Source organism: Hemitrygon akajei, chromosome 22, assembly GCF_048418815.1.
Source record: "Hemitrygon akajei chromosome 22, sHemAka1.3, whole genome shotgun sequence".
Taxonomy (NCBI): Eukaryota; Metazoa; Chordata; class Chondrichthyes; order Myliobatiformes; family Dasyatidae; genus Hemitrygon; species Hemitrygon akajei.
Window position 1 is genome coordinate 40,804,145 of NC_133145.1, and position 17,653 is coordinate 40,821,797.

General features: G+C 41.3%; 1 protein-coding gene across 2 annotated transcripts in view; it reads right to left on the minus strand.

The window, feature by feature from the left end:
- engase (endo-beta-N-acetylglucosaminidase) overlaps positions 1 to 17,653 on the minus strand; it is a 64,166-nt gene that overhangs the window by 20,430 nt on the left and 26,083 nt on the right. For both annotated transcript variants that reach the window (XM_073026067.1, XM_073026068.1), the window contains exons 10-11: positions 10,927 to 11,114; positions 4,493 to 4,641 (exon numbers count right to left, since the gene is read on the minus strand). In XM_073026067.1, coding sequence (XP_072882168.1) covers positions 4,493 to 4,641; positions 10,927 to 11,114 — 337 coding nt within the window. The remainder of the gene's footprint in view (positions 1 to 4,492; positions 4,642 to 10,926; positions 11,115 to 17,653) is intronic.

The window sequence follows — 17,653 nt, forward strand, 5'->3', positions numbered from 1 at the left end:
TCCCAAATTTGCCGTGATTTATTCCAGACAGCAAGCCAAACGCCATCTTCATCATCCTGTCCTGTGACTCCACTTTCAGGGAAGCATTTACTTGAATTCTGAGGTCCCTCTGTTCTACAACACTCCCAAGGCCCTTGGTGCTCACTGCCAAAGTCCTAACTGGATTTGACTACCCAAAATAGAACACTTCACACTTACCCGAATTAAACTACATTTGCCATTACTCAGCCAATTTACTCGACTGATCAAAATCCCCTCCCCCCCCCGTAATCTTTGATAAGCTTTGTATCGGCTATCAAATAATAATGATAACAACAGTTTTATTTATAGAGCACTTTTCAAACAGATGATGTAGTTCAAAGTGATTTACAAAGGGCTAAAAGTACAATTATGAAAATAAATAAAAATATGAGAATCAAAGACTAAAAGATGTTAGTTAAAAGCAAGGTTAAATAAATGGGTTTTGTGCTGGCATTTAAAAGAGTCAACTTAGTCTTCACCCCTAATAGCTTCAGATACTGAATTCCACAGTTTAGGAGCGTGGTTCGAAAAAGCTGACCTGCCAACTATCTTTTGAGGGAGATTTTTTAAATTTAAGAGAATGGCAGAGGAAAACATGAGAACCGAAGCACAATTATAAAATGAAAGTGATTCTCTGATGTACTCCGATCCCAGAATATTAAGAGCCTTAAAAACAAGAGAAATCCAAAATCAATTCTAAAAGATGCAGGAAGCTAATGCTAGAGTGGGTGTAATATGTTCCTTTATTCTGGTTCTGGTGAAAAGTCTAGCAGGAGCATTCTAAATGAGTTGAAGCTTGTCAATAGATTGCTTTGGAGATTAGATAGAAGACATAATTCAAGATAAGTGTCTCAGCCAATGACGGCAAGTGTACCTTGTGCTTTCTTTACCACTATCCACGTGTTTCCACTCTTAAGGAACTATGTACTCTTAACCTAAGGTCTAAATGTTCAACATTCACCTAGACACTGCCATTCAAAGAAACCCAATAGAACCTATTGGGAAAGGCCCTCAAAACACCCGATGTGCAGAAAAGGAGTAAGTCATGCAAACTATAAAAGTAGGCAAATAACATTCAGAACCAAAGTTCACAAAAATGAGTCCACAGCCACAAAGCCAATTACAGCCGATCCAGGAGCTTGTTAGTTGCAGGCCACATCTGCAGTTCAGTGCAAAGATAAGGAAACTTTATCAAGCAGTGAGCTGAACACAGGCCCATCACTCTCCTCCTGCCTCAGCATCTAGCCCAAACAGCAGGTTGTTCCTTACTCTCAAACCGGGCCTTGCCACTTCAATACTCTGTCAGGCCCGGGACCCGCTGCCTCGATTTGGCCCTACCTTTCCAATCTGGCCCAGTGCATAAATTGGACAGACATTGGCTTGTTTCTTGCTCTCAGGCCCAGGCCCCACCACCTCAATTCTGCTTCGCCTCATTGCTGCTGGTTTGAAATGGCTCCAAGTCCACTCCAGCAATGCCCATACACTGACTCATTTCTTGCTCTTGGGCTCGGGCTCTGCCGCCTCGATCCGGGCCAGACACACCACACTGTAACTGTCCTGCACCTTCGAGACTTCAGCTTACACCGCAAAAACAGCGGGTCATACAGGCGGTTTGAAAGCTGAACTCCAAAAGAGAAGGTACAGGATATTGATTTTGCAGTGAGCGTCACCAGAAAAGTGTGACGAACAGAGCAGTTAATAGTTCTGCTTGCTGCCAGCAGGACGTCACTGTGTCTCACAAGCGCCATCTTAAACTGAACGTGTTGTGTGCTCTTCTTCACACCACTGTTATAACACATGGTTATTTGAGTTACTGTCACCTTCTTGTCAGTTTGAACCAGTCCGGCCATTCCTTTCTGACCTCTCTCAGTAACAAACTATTGTCAACCACTGACCTGACACTCACTGGATGTTTTTTTTTTGTTTATCACGCCATTGTCTGTAAACTCTAGAGGCTGTTGTACGTGAAAACCCCAAGAGATCAGCAGCTTCTGAGATACTCAAACCACCCCATCTGGCACCATCAGCCATTATACGGTCAAAATCACTTAGATCACATTTCTTCCCCGTTCGGATGCTTGGCCTGAACTACTGAAGCTGTTGACCACATCTGCATGCTTTTATGTATCGAGCTGCTGAATCATGATTGGCTGATTAGATATTTGCATTAACGAGGTGTACAGGTGTACCAAATATAGGATTGCTGAGTGTATCTCAATGTATTCACAAGAAAAAAAACATGACAGTGCTTATTCTCTAAATACATGTTCAATATAGCAAAGGTACAATAAATCCATGCACAGAAAATGCTCCAAATAACAATATGAGACACCTTTACCTATGTCAAGCAATGTAAGTTAATCAGAAGTAAATTCTGCATTTACATTTTCCCCACATAAATTCCATAAGAACAGTTATTATTTTGAATCTCAGGCTTTTTTTAAAAATTGGTAGTGATTGGTGAATTATGTAAGGGCATATTTCCATTACCCAAACAGCTGTACTGTGGGAGTTACCTTTAAGAGCAAGTCCACTAAAATACAAGTGTGATTTTTCTCAAGCTAAACCACCAGTCTGATACTGAAAATTAACTTCACAAGGGTAAATCTTTTCTGCAAATATTGCCGTGTCAAAAAAAATTTGTTTATCCACTGTCACAATTCAATTTTTCTTTCTTCTCCTTTCTGAACATAAGTAGGCATTGAATTAAGTATTCTATCATTCTGTCTAGTTTAATTGTGTATTTCAGTGAGGATTCTTCTATCTAATTGTGAGCTTGCATTCCATGAAGAGCTCAGCACACTTTTGGCTCTGCAAAATCCTGGTGAGACAACGAAGTAATAAGCAAAGTTTGTTGTTCATTCACTATTGTGGGCAAAATTATAACTAATACCCTTGTTGGTGTTGATTAGACTGCCTGATCAAACATATACCAGAATTCCTTCTCATTTAAAAATAACTTGCACGTAGCAACTATTTATTGAGATATGGACTACTTGAAGCTAATAAAGTGGAATTGGAACTACCAAGAAACTGTGTGCAAGGACAAAGACTTCTGCACAGGGAATGAACAGAATCACTGAACAAAATCTTTATACTTGGATCAAAGGTACACTTGCCAGACTATTGCACACTTAAATTATATAATATGTCAGAACTGCCAAATGTGTGGGAACAAAAAACACAGGCAAAGCAGTTTGTTTTGGAACAAATTTTGCAGAGTAAACACACCAGCTCAGCAGACAGGAGATTATCTCACTATTCCCACAGTATTCTAATGTAAACCCAGCCTGATTTTGTCATTGCCAAATTGGTGCTCAAGCACAACAAATGCTAAATGGTGATGAATTAAGAAATAATATTGTGGTCGTACAGATTTAGCCAGCATTTAATCTGCTTCTTCTGCGGAAAGGAAAATTCAGATGCTTGGAACAGAAAACTGGGAGTGCAAGTGCATAGATTGTTGAAAGCGGTGTCACAGGTGGATAGGGTAGTGAAGAAGGCCACTCTGGCCATCAGTCAGGGAACTGAGTGGAGGAGTTGGGACATTATGTTGCAGTTGTATAAGTTGCTGCTGAGGCCACACTGGATTACTGCGTACTGACTTGGTCAACCTCTTACAGGAGGTAAGTGGTTCAACTGGAAAGCGTGCAGAAAATATTTATGAGAATGTTGCCAGGACTAGAGGGCCTGAGTTATAGAGACGCTGACCAGGCTAGGTTTTTACTCCCTGAAACTTATGAAAAATAGGCATTTAGAAGTAGCTAAAATTGAGAGGCATAGATAAGGTGACAATAGGGTAAGGGAGTCAAGGACATAAGTTGAGGGGGAAGAGAGGAAAGATTTAAAAGGTGCCTGAAGGACAATTTTTCCATGCAGAGGGTAGTGGGTATATGGCATGAGCTTCCAGAGAAAGTGGTTGAGGAAAGTACAATAGTATTAATTAAAAAAACATTAGGATAGGTAAATGGATAGGTGCAGCCTAGAGGAATTATGGGGTGAATGCAGGAAATTGGGACGAGCTGGGTGGACAATGTGGTTGGCATGGACTGACTGGGCCAGAGATCTTGTATCCGTTCTGTGTTGTCTATGACTCTATAATAGGAAGGTTCTTTGGAAGTCCATTATGGCCGCCTTTCAAACATCTATTAAAGCAGCCATGGTTGCAGATTATTACGTGATCCTTTATATTGTGAAGGAGTCAAGAGGCATGGACAGTCATCTGCATAGTCCTGATTTCCCTTCCAACAAACTTGCCAAGGGACAGTATGCTACAATCCAAGAGTGAAATGTGATTAGTACTGATCAGTACTCCAGGGTCAGGATGGTTATAGTGGGCTTGAAGGACCCAGCTCTGTGCTGCAGACTAACTACACACATATTTATAATGACTACAGATTTCTTTGTGAAACGTATCTACTGTTGCCAACAACTTAGAGCTAACATGCATATTCAAAACCATGTCACGTACCATTGACTGAGGAAACCTTGTCAGAAGGACACTGTGACAGTGGGCACGTCGTTAGCTCTGGACTCACGCTGACTCCACTGCCATCTTGTAGCTTGTAAATAAAGGCAACAAAAAGTTTGGGAGGACTCTGGACCTGCAAACCAAATAACCTGTTGGAGCAAGGTTGACTGAATTTAACACCACGTAATTCAGAAGAATACTTACATAATGTGAAGCAATTTCACAAAAATAATACTGCAAAACATAAATCTTTAACTACATGTGCATTATTAAAATCAGTCTTCACAGAATGCCTCTGCAGTAAAGTGGTTGGTTACCAGACTAGTCGACAAAGGACTGAGCTTCTGATCTAAAAACCTAATTCTGAAACCCTGGAAGAGGGAAGTGAACATTGGAATTCTCTGCTTCAGTAGATGGTGGAGGCCAGATCATTTAGATCTTTTTAAAATAAAGATAAATATCTGAAAGATCAAGGAATTGGAGGGTTTTGGGGAATTTCAATATCAAGGAATCCTGCGTAGACTGAATTTTCCCTTTTCACTCTCAGACCTTCTTAGAGCAGAAACAGGAGCTTGAAAGCCCAGATATCCAGGCTCAAAATCATTGTCTTCCCCACTGGTAGCAGACTTTTGAACCAATCAACTTTTACACATCCCCTTCCCAGTGGTGCTGCCATGTTCTCAGACTCTTCATTCTCTCTCTCTCTCGTTTATTCCATTATTAGTGATTTAGCCTTCTTCTGCACTACTTCAGGTTCCACTATTATCTTCGCATCACAGTTGTTCTGTGTTGCTTCTATTATTACCGTGTAGTGTTTACTCTACCAGCTTCACGCATGCAATTTCATTGCACCCTAGTGTATATGACAAAAAACTAAATCTGACTCATATCAAATAGTAAGGCAGGCTTAGGGGGAGGGGTCTTCGCATGTTTTTGTATGCTCCAATGTCCTCGCTGTCCAGGGAGTGATCAGCTGGTATATCTACAGAGTGACCACCCACTCCTTGCAAAGGTACTTCAGTGGAAGTAAACCTCTTCTGGGTCAAATAAGGAGGCAATACAATATCTCCCTTTAATGTTTCAGGAACTGTTTGAATTAATCAACATTTTCCCTGTTGTTTCAAACTGTTATATGTAAAATGCATTAATACCTCATGACCTTCATAAAATAATTACATTGCAGTACAGAAGCAGACTTCATCTCAATGACACGTCAAGCCTAAAATCCTGCCTACTCATTCCCCGTCTTAAAAAGGTAAGGCAAGCAGAAAAATTGGGCATTGTGCATATTCTAGACAAATCAGTGGTCAAAAAGCGCAGAAAACTTGTTGAGAGGGACTATATGACATGCTTACTTACACCTTCAATGGAAAATAGTGGGCAATAATATATAGTCTGCTTATTCAAATTATTTTCAGGATTCAGCTTACAGGCTTATAAATGCACTCACCAAGTGTTATTGGAAATTCCTTACTGAAGGAATTTACTATTCCTTTCCTGAAGAGAGAGGCAATATTCAACATGAGAGACTGTCCTGTGCAGCTACAACTCAACTGATCCAACCTACCAAGGGCTGAACCAATTTTGTTAGAATTTCTAACCAAAGCCGAAAGAGACTGCTTAACTGCAATTTTACACAGAAATGGGCAGAGCATGCTAAACTCAAACCCATTTAGTAACTGACCAGTCCACTTGTTGGTGCTTAAAATGAATCTGAAGACCATTCCAGAGACAGGTGTAAAATTTTCATAAGAAGCTCTTTTGTGCACCTCCCCCCACCCCCCGGCATACAATCTGCTCCCTATGAATGATAAGCATTGATTTGCATGCTGGTTTACACTTTAAAATATGACTATACCTCTTCCCACCTTAAGGTTATTATGGCCAGGGCTGGTCTTGGGTACAAGCTCCCACTACCTATTAAATGCTCCCAAACGGCCTTTGACAACAGAGTTCAGCTCCTGACCTTCACGTGTGGCTTAGGTACTAAGCCTGGCAGAACCACTTCTACTGACAGGAGAAGGGGCACGCACGGTTACTGGTGCTTTAAGACCAGTCACTTCATGCACATGGGGCTTGTCAGCTGTGGTCGGAAGCTCATCTAAGAGAAGGAAAACTCCGATCTCAAACTTCCACTGCCTTGCAGCGATACCCACTCATGGGGATGTCTTTGGGAGTAAAACCCCAGGGAAAAATCCAGAGCTGGAGTCCCGAAGGCAGTCCGATGTTGAGGACCACACTGACTGGCAACTCCTGTGACACTTTATCAGTCTCTGCCATTCTCAGGATGTAGCTTTCCCTTCCAGAACATCACAAATGTTCTCCTTCAAAGAACGAGGTTTCCCTTCCTCCACCACTGATGCTGCCCTCACCCACATCGCCTCTAATTCCCAAATATCTGCATTCATCCTATCTTCCAACTCCCTTAATCATCTCCAAAGGGAGCCTACCACCAAACATACCTTAACTTCCCCACCTCCTTCCACTTTCCGCAAGGATCACTTCCTTCATGATTCTTTTGTCTACTCATCCCTCCCCATTAATCTCACTCCCTGCAAGTGGCCAAAGTGCCGACACCTGCCCATTCACCTCCCTCACCTCCACTCAAGGGCCCAAACAGTCATTCAACTGAGGCAACACTTCTCCTGTGAATCTGCTGGGACCACCTATTGTATCCAGTGCTCCCGATGCAGCCTCCTCTACATTAATGAGTCCTGTCATAAATCAGGGGAACCGCTTCATCGCACACCTCTGTTCCATCTGCTATAAGTGGAACTTCCCTGTGGCCAAACATTTTAATTCCCATTTCCATTCACATTTTGGTGTGTCGGTCCAAGATTCCTTTTGTGCCACGATGAGGCCTTCCTCAAGGTGGGGAAACGACACCTTTTATTCTGTCTGGGTAGCCTCCAACCTGACGCCATAAATATTGAATTCTCCTTCTGGTACAAAAAAAATTCCCTCCTCCTCCCTTCTTCTTCTGTTTCCCACTCTGACCCCTTACCTCTTCTCACCTGCCTGTCACTTCCCCCTGGGTCCCCACCTCCTTTCCTTTCTCCTATAGTCCATTCTCTTCCCCCATCAGATTCCTTCCACTCCAGCCCTTTACTTTTTTTACCCACCTGGCCACCTATCACATTCTAGCTATCCCCCTTCCCCTCACCCCTACGATTTATTCTGTCATCTTCCCCCGTCCCCCAAGTCTTGAAGAACGGTCTCAGCCCAAAATGTCGACTGTTTATTCATCCCCATAGATGCTACTTGACCCGCTGAGTTCCTCCAGCATTTTGTGTGTTACTTCAAAATATGCTTTGTAATTGATTAATTTTAAATTTCAATCTAGAAACACATCTATAATGAGCATAATCGAAGATGAATAAAGAGACATATAAATGAGGCAAGAAACAGACTTAGCTACAACTGAACCCTCACAGGTTCGCTTATTGATAGTTTAAAAGAGCTTCCTCGCTGGAGGATACAGCAGTACTCCCATTCCTGCCGCTATGTGACAGAGCTTTCTCCAAGATGCTAACTTCAATGTCTTAACTTCTGATGATATATAACTATCTTCTCCAGATCACTGAACAATACCAAGGAACAAAAATTCGAATGAGCTGGCATGTTTCCAAATAGTACCACAGAGACCAAAACACAAGACTGGAGTTTTGTTTTGTTTTGACAAGTCAGTTTGAAATATTTCTATAGGTGGTGTTTAGCACTTAATAAAATGGATGCTGGGGAGTATTTAATAAATTCAATTTCTGTCACACACAGGACTTTCTAGACTCAGTTGCCAACAGATTAGGCCAACTAATTCAAGATAAACGCAGTTGCCTTTCTTTATTAAAGTCAGGAAAACAGATTTCCTGAAAAGGATCTTTGAGTCTAAAAAGGCATCATTACATATCGAATTTGGATAAAAAGGATAAACAATGCTGGGAGAAATATTTTTAAAATAAAGGGTGCAATCAGCTTGCTAAAAGAAAGCGACTGTGGTAATTGAACATAATTGCTAGCACAATGCTATTACAGCACTAGAGATCCAGGTTCAATTCCCACCACCACCGTTAAGGAGTTTGTTAGTTCTACCTGTGCCAGCGTGGGTTTGTCTCCATTTGTCTCCCACGTTCCAAAGATGTGCAAGTTAGTAGGTTAATTAGTCACAAGGGTGTAATTGAGCAGCATGGGCTCGTTGGGGCTGGAAGGGCCTGTTACCAAGCTGTACTTCTAAAATAAAAATTTAAATAATACAAAAAAAAGATTGTGTCACTGTTCTATTGCTTTCATGGTCTTTGTTTGAAAGTCGCATGACAGCAGTTAATATTAGAATTTCACAACACTGAATGCACATCCAAAACTTTAAAAGGTAACATCACCGTATATCAGAGGATTAAGTTCATTTTCATTCAGAGAGCCCTTAACATCATAGTATTTCATGCTACACAGCAAATCAAATGACCTCAATATGATAAGTGGTTACCAAATCAAAAACTAGCCAGCTGGTGGCATAGTGGCATCAGCGCCGGACTTCGGAGCGAAGGCTCCCGGGTTCGAATCCAGCCGGCTCCCTTGCACGCTTTCCATCCGTGCTGGGTTGAGTGTCAAGCTAGAACTTGGCCTCGTAAAAATAAGAAAGCCTGCTAAAAAACGCCGTCACAACGGCAACCTGATGACTCCACTCAGAGTTAAGGGCAAAAAAAAAACATAAAACTGCTCATAATAACTTCTTCCTACAACGTAAATGGTACCTTCCACTGCAAACACCTTTTCCTGTATAAACCCATATTACATCATACACAAGGAATTGTAGAAGAACCCAAGTTACAAGTTAAGATCTTTAAAATGTTGGAATAGCAATCTCCATCATCTGGGATCCCCACCACCCAGATCTCCTCTCACTGCTGCCATCAGGAAGATGGTCCAGGAGCCCTCGGACCCACACCACCAGCTTCAGGAATAGTTAGTGCCCCACGGCCATCAGGTTCTTGAATCAAAAGGGATAACTTCACTTGCCCCCATCACTGAAATGTTCCCACAACCAATGGACTCACTTTCAAGGACTCTTCATCTCATGTTCTCAATATTTATTGCTTACTTTATTATTATTATTATTATTGTTTGTTTCTTTTTGTCTTTGCACAGTTTGCTGTCTTTTGCACACTGGTTGAATGCCCAAGTTAGAATGGTCTTTCATTGATTCTGTTATGGGTATTATTCTGTAGATTCATTGAGTATACCCTCAAGAAAATTGATCTCAGGGCTGTATATGGTGATATATATGTACTTTTATAATAAATTTACTTTGATCAGGGGAAAGAGCAGAAAAGTTAATTTATCAATAAAATAATAACAATTCTAGATTTTAATAACCAAATTACTATGGCCAGACAACTGTAAGATGAAGCTTTATTTGAGAGGGGACACTTGATAAATCATATTTCCTCTGAAAAACTGAGAAGTGTCCTGGTAAATGAGCAAAAGCAGAACTACTCCAAAGTAAACATAGTCTTATAATGTGACCAATATTACTGCTGCAGCCTCTTTCAAGAGCGAGTAAAAGAGAAAATAAAGTAGGCTATAAATATTAGAAGACGTTTAGCCCGACTTGATGAACAATGGGAAGAAAAGAATATTCTTTTTCACCTGAGCCTTCAACATATTCAGCAACGAAAAGAAGAGGAGCTCAAAGCCAACTTGGCGAGCGACTCAACCTGAAGATACACAATTGGGGTGGCACGTGCCTAGTAAAACTTTAGAGTGCTGGTGACTTGGGTTCAATTCCTGCTACTGTCACTGTAAGGAGTTTGTACATTCTCCCCCTGACCACGTGGTTTACTTGGGATGCTCGTTTCCTCCCACAATACAAAGACAGGTTCATTGGTGCTCAGGCAGCAAGGGCTCATTAGGCCGGAAGGGCCTGTTACCGTGCTGTATCTCTGAAATTAAAAATAAAATTTACCCAGCCAGATTTACAGGAAAATTTGTCTAGCAAATTGCTATAAGCATGATATTGGCCAAACTACAAATTCTTCCCCCTTTACCAAAGAAAATACAGTGATACACTAGAAGGTCTTATAATAAGTACAGGGTGCACATCTGCTACAATCATTGATGAAAGTGGTGTAAACTCAATGATTTGCTTCTAGCTATCAAAAACAGTATAAATATTTTATAAATGGAACTGAAAGAAAATTACATCACGACCTAGATTTGGAAAAATTGCCAAATTCTGAGATGCTAAGGCATTACCAACAGAGTTAAGTGCCATTCCAGCTATTGACTGATTCATTTCCCAGTATAAGAGCACGAAGTGCTAAGAGAGCACCAGAATAACACATTATCTCAGGGATTTATCAGACACAAACCTGGCCTTGGCAACAAAAAGGAGATGTTAAGAAACCAATAAATCTATAAATATTTGTACATGAGCTAACCTTACAGATACTTCCAGCCTGGTACTAGGGATTAACCCCTTAATTACCAAACTGCATCCTCCATTCCAGGCATCTTCTGAACACCCATAGGTCTTCACTAGACTGTCAACTTGATCTGGCAGCTGATCAACAAATAAAGGTTGAATTTCCTGAGCGCTTAGATTAAGCCAATTTCCAGTAGTCTCCACCTGCAGAAAATGATGGTGGTAATTAACACAGACTGTTGACAGGAATTTTTGAGCAAAATAAGCACTTAACTCCAATTTATACTGGCTAAACTTAAAACATAAACGTGTTAAATCATTACGTTGTTTTGTTGTAATCTCAGCCAATGTGTTCATTTTCCAGATCATTTTCAATCATACCCACAGCAGAGCATAAGGAATACCTTCATTGCAAAAGTGAACAAGCCAGCATTTATTCAAGAGTCTTTCAAAACCTCAAGCCAGTCCCAAGGTGCTTTATGGCCAATTAAGTTTAGAAAGCATAAACACAGTTGTAATGCAAGAAAAGCAGCAACCCTGAAAGAGAAATTTTCAAGTTCTGAGAAGTTAAGGCAATACTGAATGAGTCAACTACTAGTCCAACTATGACTGAATAACTTCCCAGTATAAAAAGATTTCATAGTACTGAGTTGACATTGGGACAACTCACATTAACTAGGTATTTCTCAGAAATAAACATGGACTTGAATAAGAGAGATGGGTTACATGTCCAGCTAGTGGTAACTGTTGAAGATAATTAGCCAGAGCTCCAGGAAAGCCCATCCCCACTACACCCCAACCCATGCTCTTTCCTGAAAGAGTGTGTCACATATTATAACATTCGCTTGAAGGAACAGACAGTGCCTTATCTTAACATTTCATCTAACTGCTGCATAGGAGTCCTGGCCTAGAGGTCTGTGCGTCCCCAGTCACCATTGTGTCCACAACCTATTAAGTCAGGGGGATAAGTTCTGTCACTGAGTAACTACTTGCACATGAAAGTGCTGCGACACACTCTTGTGTTTGGGTCAAAACAGGTAAGAACAAGTAAAATTCAGTTCACCAAGCATCAAATATATGAATACAGTCTTAAAGTATGAATTTTAAAAAAAATTTTGCTGCTTTTAAATAGCACACAGATATTCTAAAATAGTATTTATAGTAGTGTATAAAGAGGTATTTCAAAAGTTTGCCGTCTAGACCAGGGGTCAGCAACCTTTTTGCCTCTGTGGGCCGGATCGCATACTGTATTAATGAGTGGACGGTGGGCCAGATAAATTCCATAAAAAACTTGAAATATGGGAATTATCCATTTAAGTACATCTAATTAAGTTTTGCCTCAACTTAATGAATAACACATGCTAGAAAATCATTTGTGCTTAAGGTTGCCCACCCCTGGTCTAGACAATCTTGATTCCTTGCATTTTGTGTAGGGGGAAATGAAGTCTGAGGACATCACCTCCCTTGTACCTCAACAATCAAAATACTCATTTCAGAATGATATGATATTCATTGAATACTAACCAAAATAACAAACAAGTTCATCTCTAATCTTCTGGTCCTTGGCCTTGGACCCCCATCTTCAACTAACTTCTAAACATCCTAACTAACAGGCCTCCATTGATTCGAATTTCATCTAACCTCTCTAGCTTCACCTGTCACCTTCTAGCTATCCTCATTCCCCTTCCCCCTTTAGTCTGGCATCGTCCCCCTTCCTTTTCAGTCTCGAAGAAGGGTCACTGCCTGAAACGTCAACAGTTAATTCATTTCCATAGATGCTGCCCAACCTGCTGAGTTCCTCCAGTATTTTGTATGGTTTGCTTAAAATTTCACCCTGATCCTCGACAATGTGTGCTCAATCCCCTGTTCTATTTGCTCTTTAAAGTTTGCCAGTACACCACCATATCTGCTGGATTAACAACATTAATGAGACCGAATCAAGAAAGGAATTGCAAACCTTGTACCATGGTGTAAGAACAACACCCTAGCCCTTAACATCTGCAACAGGGATGGGGTAGGGTGGGTAAACAGATCATCAACAGAGCTGTTATGAAGATTGTCAACTGCTTCAAGTTCCATATTACCAACATCTTCATCTGGCTCCTTCACACTGAAATAGTCATCAAAAAAGTATATCAGCATTCTGTGTATATTTTCTTGGGCCTGAGAATATTTGGTTGTCCACAAGAATTCTCACAAACTTCTAAGGTGTGCTGTAGAACGTACCCTGAAAAGTTGCCTCTCAGCCCAGTGTAGCAACTGCACTGCCCTTGAGCATTGGAACTATAAAGTGGTAAAAGCACCCTGGTCCATCACAATCTGGTCACTTCCTTCCATCCAGTCCTTCTTTGCGGTATGCTGGTTTAGGAAGGGATCAGTATTGTCAAGGAGGCCTATCCTTTCTTTTTCTTTCTTCTACGTGCTAGGAGGGTGAAAGCCTGGACATCCAGATAAGAACAGCTTCTTCCCCACTGCTATCAGACTTCTGGCCCCCAGCTTCACACGTTGCTGCCAAGATCTCAGATTCTTAATTCATTGTCTCCCAGTTATTCCAATATTGTCACTCTAGCATTTCTTTTTGTACTACAGTATTACCATCTTGCTGTTTTGTGCTTAACTTTGCATTTATTGGTACTATTTATTATTACCATGGTTACTGTTTACTCTGAGAGTTTCATGTGAATAAAGAATTTCATCGCACCCTGGTGTATACGATAATAAACCAATCTAATCTAATTTGTGCAAGTGTCCAATAGAGACATAAAAATAACAGAGTGCAAGAAAAGAGTACAGATTTATTATCACATCAAAGGATCGGGTTCGTTAGATTGATCCCTTGTTAAGTTATCCCAATTCAAACATGAGATAATGTCTTTGAAGTCACTCTACATTATATGCAGCAATACAATAAGGGGATCTTGGATAATTACATTGGTAAGTCAATGTACTAATTTATGCTTAGCCTGCAGGTTGCAGAGATCTCTGCTTGCTCTGAAATTTGGTATTTTGCACATTCAACAAAACTTTTTTTTAATTTAGAAATATTCCCCAAGGAAGAAATACTACATGGAATATTTATAAAAGAAATATTTAACAAATGCTGTTATTTCTGTGACTTGCTATTTGAGTATCTATCCTTTCCTCATTCTGAGTCGCGGTGCCAAAAGTTTTCTTCTTATCATCAATATTTAAACTTAACCCAGATGGTACTTTCTCTATTGAAACAGTTAATGGCAATTTATATAACACTTTTAACGTCACAGGATGAGATCTGTTACTTGAAAACTGAAAAGAATGCTGCTCATTTACACTCATTATTGGATATTCATTTAGCAATAATCATTCCTGAGCCATTCTAATCAGAGTAATGATGGGAGGAGAAAAATTATAATGAGCAGAATTATTTTCACAAGGCAATAAAATATTCAGGTAAGTAGAAGAATAAATCTGATGCCCCATATAGTCCTAAATAAAAGAAGAGTGTAATCCCGATCGTCAAACAGATAGTTATGATTGAGGAGTACTTACAACTGAGTATCAATGGATCCCCAGTGTGTTAGATCCCCATTAGGTTAAATAGTGTTTGCAGATGGCCTTTAATGTTAATTTGAAAGTAATCTTAAGAAAATAAATTCTTAAATAAATGTAAGAGGCATCTAATGTCTATGGTGCATGCTACATGCATCGTTAGAACATTAAAACTATGCCTTACTCGGATAAAACTAACATACTTTAGTTTGGCGCACAAGTACAGCATCTGTTCTCAAACCAAACAAATGTCTCTGCTGCATCTAAAATTGTACGATGAGAAAAACTACCCTTAACATCAAGATAGCAGTCTGTCAATTATAGGTCGGAAGGGGTCAAGAAAAGCACCTTTCAGTAACTTGAGCCATATCGGAGTTTAACAAGCATAGGCATGATTTTCAGAGACTAACCATCGAGTCTCTGCTGTGAGACGTGCTGCGGAGAACTCTACAGTGGAGACACTGGGAACAGTTGATAATCAGTTATCTCCAGATGTTTTATAAATGACCTTTCGCTATTATGAGGTCATGAACAAAGCTGCACGGACACTAAATATTACAGATGAACATATAAATTAGAAACACAGGCCACCTGGCCCCTCAACCCTATCTCTCACTTAGTCGATTTCTCCAATTGCAAGCATATTCTTGTCTACCCCAGTATCCTTTCACCCCTTGCTTATTAAGTATTTATCCATATCAAAAATACTCAAAGATTTCCTTCGAACTTTAAGGAACTTTCAAACTCTCGGGATTCTCAGGAAAAGAATAATTTATCTTAATTGGATGAACCATTTATCTTAAGAAGGGGTGATCCCAAGTTTTGGGTTCTACCCAAGAGGAAGCATTTACCCTCTCAAGACCCCTCATGTTTCAAACAATATCCTCTCACTCTTCTAAACTCCAGCTCCTACGAGCTAACCTTACCCAATCTTTTCTCAGAATTACATGCCTTTTCCAGGTAGATTTTCAAGACTGATACAGAGTTTCCACCCTCCTCACCCACCCCTCCACCACCGTAGATGCTGCTCAACCCAAGTTCCTCCAGCAGAAGTCGTCAGGTTTATTGTCATTTCGACCATGAACTGCTGGTACAGTACACAGTAAAAACAAAACAACGTTCCTCCAGGACCCTGGTGCTACATGAAACAACACAAAACTACACTAGACAATGTGAGACAGCACAAGGCTACACTAGACTATGTAAAACAACATAAAAACTGCACTAGACTACAGACCTGCACAGGACTACATAAAGTGCACAAGACAGTGCAGGGCAGTACGATAATTAATAAACAAGACAATAGACACAGTAGAGGACAAATCACAATATAATAATACATGATGTAGATGTCAGTCTAGACTCTGGGTATTGAGGAGTCTGATGGCTTGGGGGAAGAAACTGTTGCACAGTCTGGTCGTGAGAGCCCGAATGTTTTGGTACCTTTTCCCAGACGGCAGGAGGGAGAAGAGTTTGTGTGAGGGGTGCATGGGGTCCTTCACAATGCTGTTAGCTTTGCGGGTGCAGCGTGTGGTGTAAATGTCTGTAATAGTGGGAAGAGAGACCCGGATGATCTTCTCAGCTGACCTCACTATCCGCTACAGGGTCTTGCGATCTGAGACGGTGCAATTCCCGAACCAGGCAGTAATGCAGCTGCTCAGGATGCTCTCAATACAACCCCTGTAGAATGTGATGAGGAAGGGGGTTTGGAAGATGGACTTTTCTCAGCCTTCGCAGAAAGTAGAGATGTTGCTGGGCTTTCTTGGCTATGGAGCTGGTGTTGAGGGGCCAGGTGAGATTCTCCGCCAGGTGAACACCAAGAAATTTGGTGCTCTTAACGATCTCAACGGAGGAGCCGTCGATGTTCAGTGGGGAGTGGTCGCCCCATGCTCTCCTGAAGCCAACGACCATCTCTTTTGTTTTGCTCACATTCAGAGACAGGTTGTTGGCTCTGCACCAGTCCGTTAGCCGCTGCACCTCCTCTCTGTAAGCTGACTCGTCGTTCTTGCTGATGAGACTCACCACGGTCGTGTCATCGGCGAACTTGATGACCTGATTCAAGCTGTGTATTGCTGCACAGTCGTGGGTCAGCAGAGTGAGCAGCAGTGGACTGAGCACACAGCCCTGGGGAGCCCCCGTGCTCAGTGTGATGTGTTGGAGATGCTGCTCCCGATCCAGACTGACTGAGTTCTCCCAGTCAGGAAGTCTAGGATCCAGTTGCAGAGGGAGGTGTTTAGGCCCAGCAGTTTCAGCTTTCCAATCAGTTTCTGAGGGATGATTGTGTTGAATGCTGAACTGAAGTCTATGAACAGCATCCGAACGCATGTGTCTTTTTTGTCCAGGTGGGTTAGGGCCAGGTGGAGGGTGGTGGCAATGGCGTCGTCTGTTCTCCAGATTCCAGTCTGCAGTCCTTTGTGTCTCCCTTATTTTGAATCCATTTTCCCAAACGATAAATAGCAATATCGCTAACTTTACTAAATATTTGTAGTACCTACATACAGCCCTTTGGTGATTTATGCACTGGGTCACCAGATCCCTCTGCACCTCAGAACATTAATGATTCTACCACGTAAAGCTCCATTCAAAATTCCTTCAAAAATTAAACATCCCGCGGCAACTTGCAGCCGGCTCAGGACAGAGTACGGACAGACAAGTTGCTGATAACATGCTGCACGAGAGTCAGGTAAAGATCTTCTCTGCATCAGTCTCATAATAGCACCAATAACAACATCTCCCACCATCAACATATTGGAGAGAGCCGGTGTCATCAGTGAGAGAGTAATAGGATCAGCCAAATGAACACAAAAACATGGATTGTAAACATTTAAAGGAGACATCCTTCCTAATCACCTCAAACTTACATGACTCAAGCTAGGAATATATTAATTAGACTATTCTTAATCAATCAGGATGAGTGAAGCACAGCACATTGATGATGGTGTTATGAACCCCAGTTTCAACACCTGGGACGGTACGTCATGTACTGGGAATCTGTGTGTTATGTACCCTAGAATCTATTCTTGGGACGGTACGTGATGTACTGGAAATCTGTGACTTTGTTTCTGTGAGTGTCACGCGATGACCTACCCCAACAGTAAAACAGAAGCAGCACAGATTGCTCCAGAGAGTCGAGTATAGTTTCGGTCATGGAAAGACACCAGTGAGTGCGGTCGCTGGTTTAAACTCTCCAAGTAGCCCAAAGCGGTGAGTTGAGA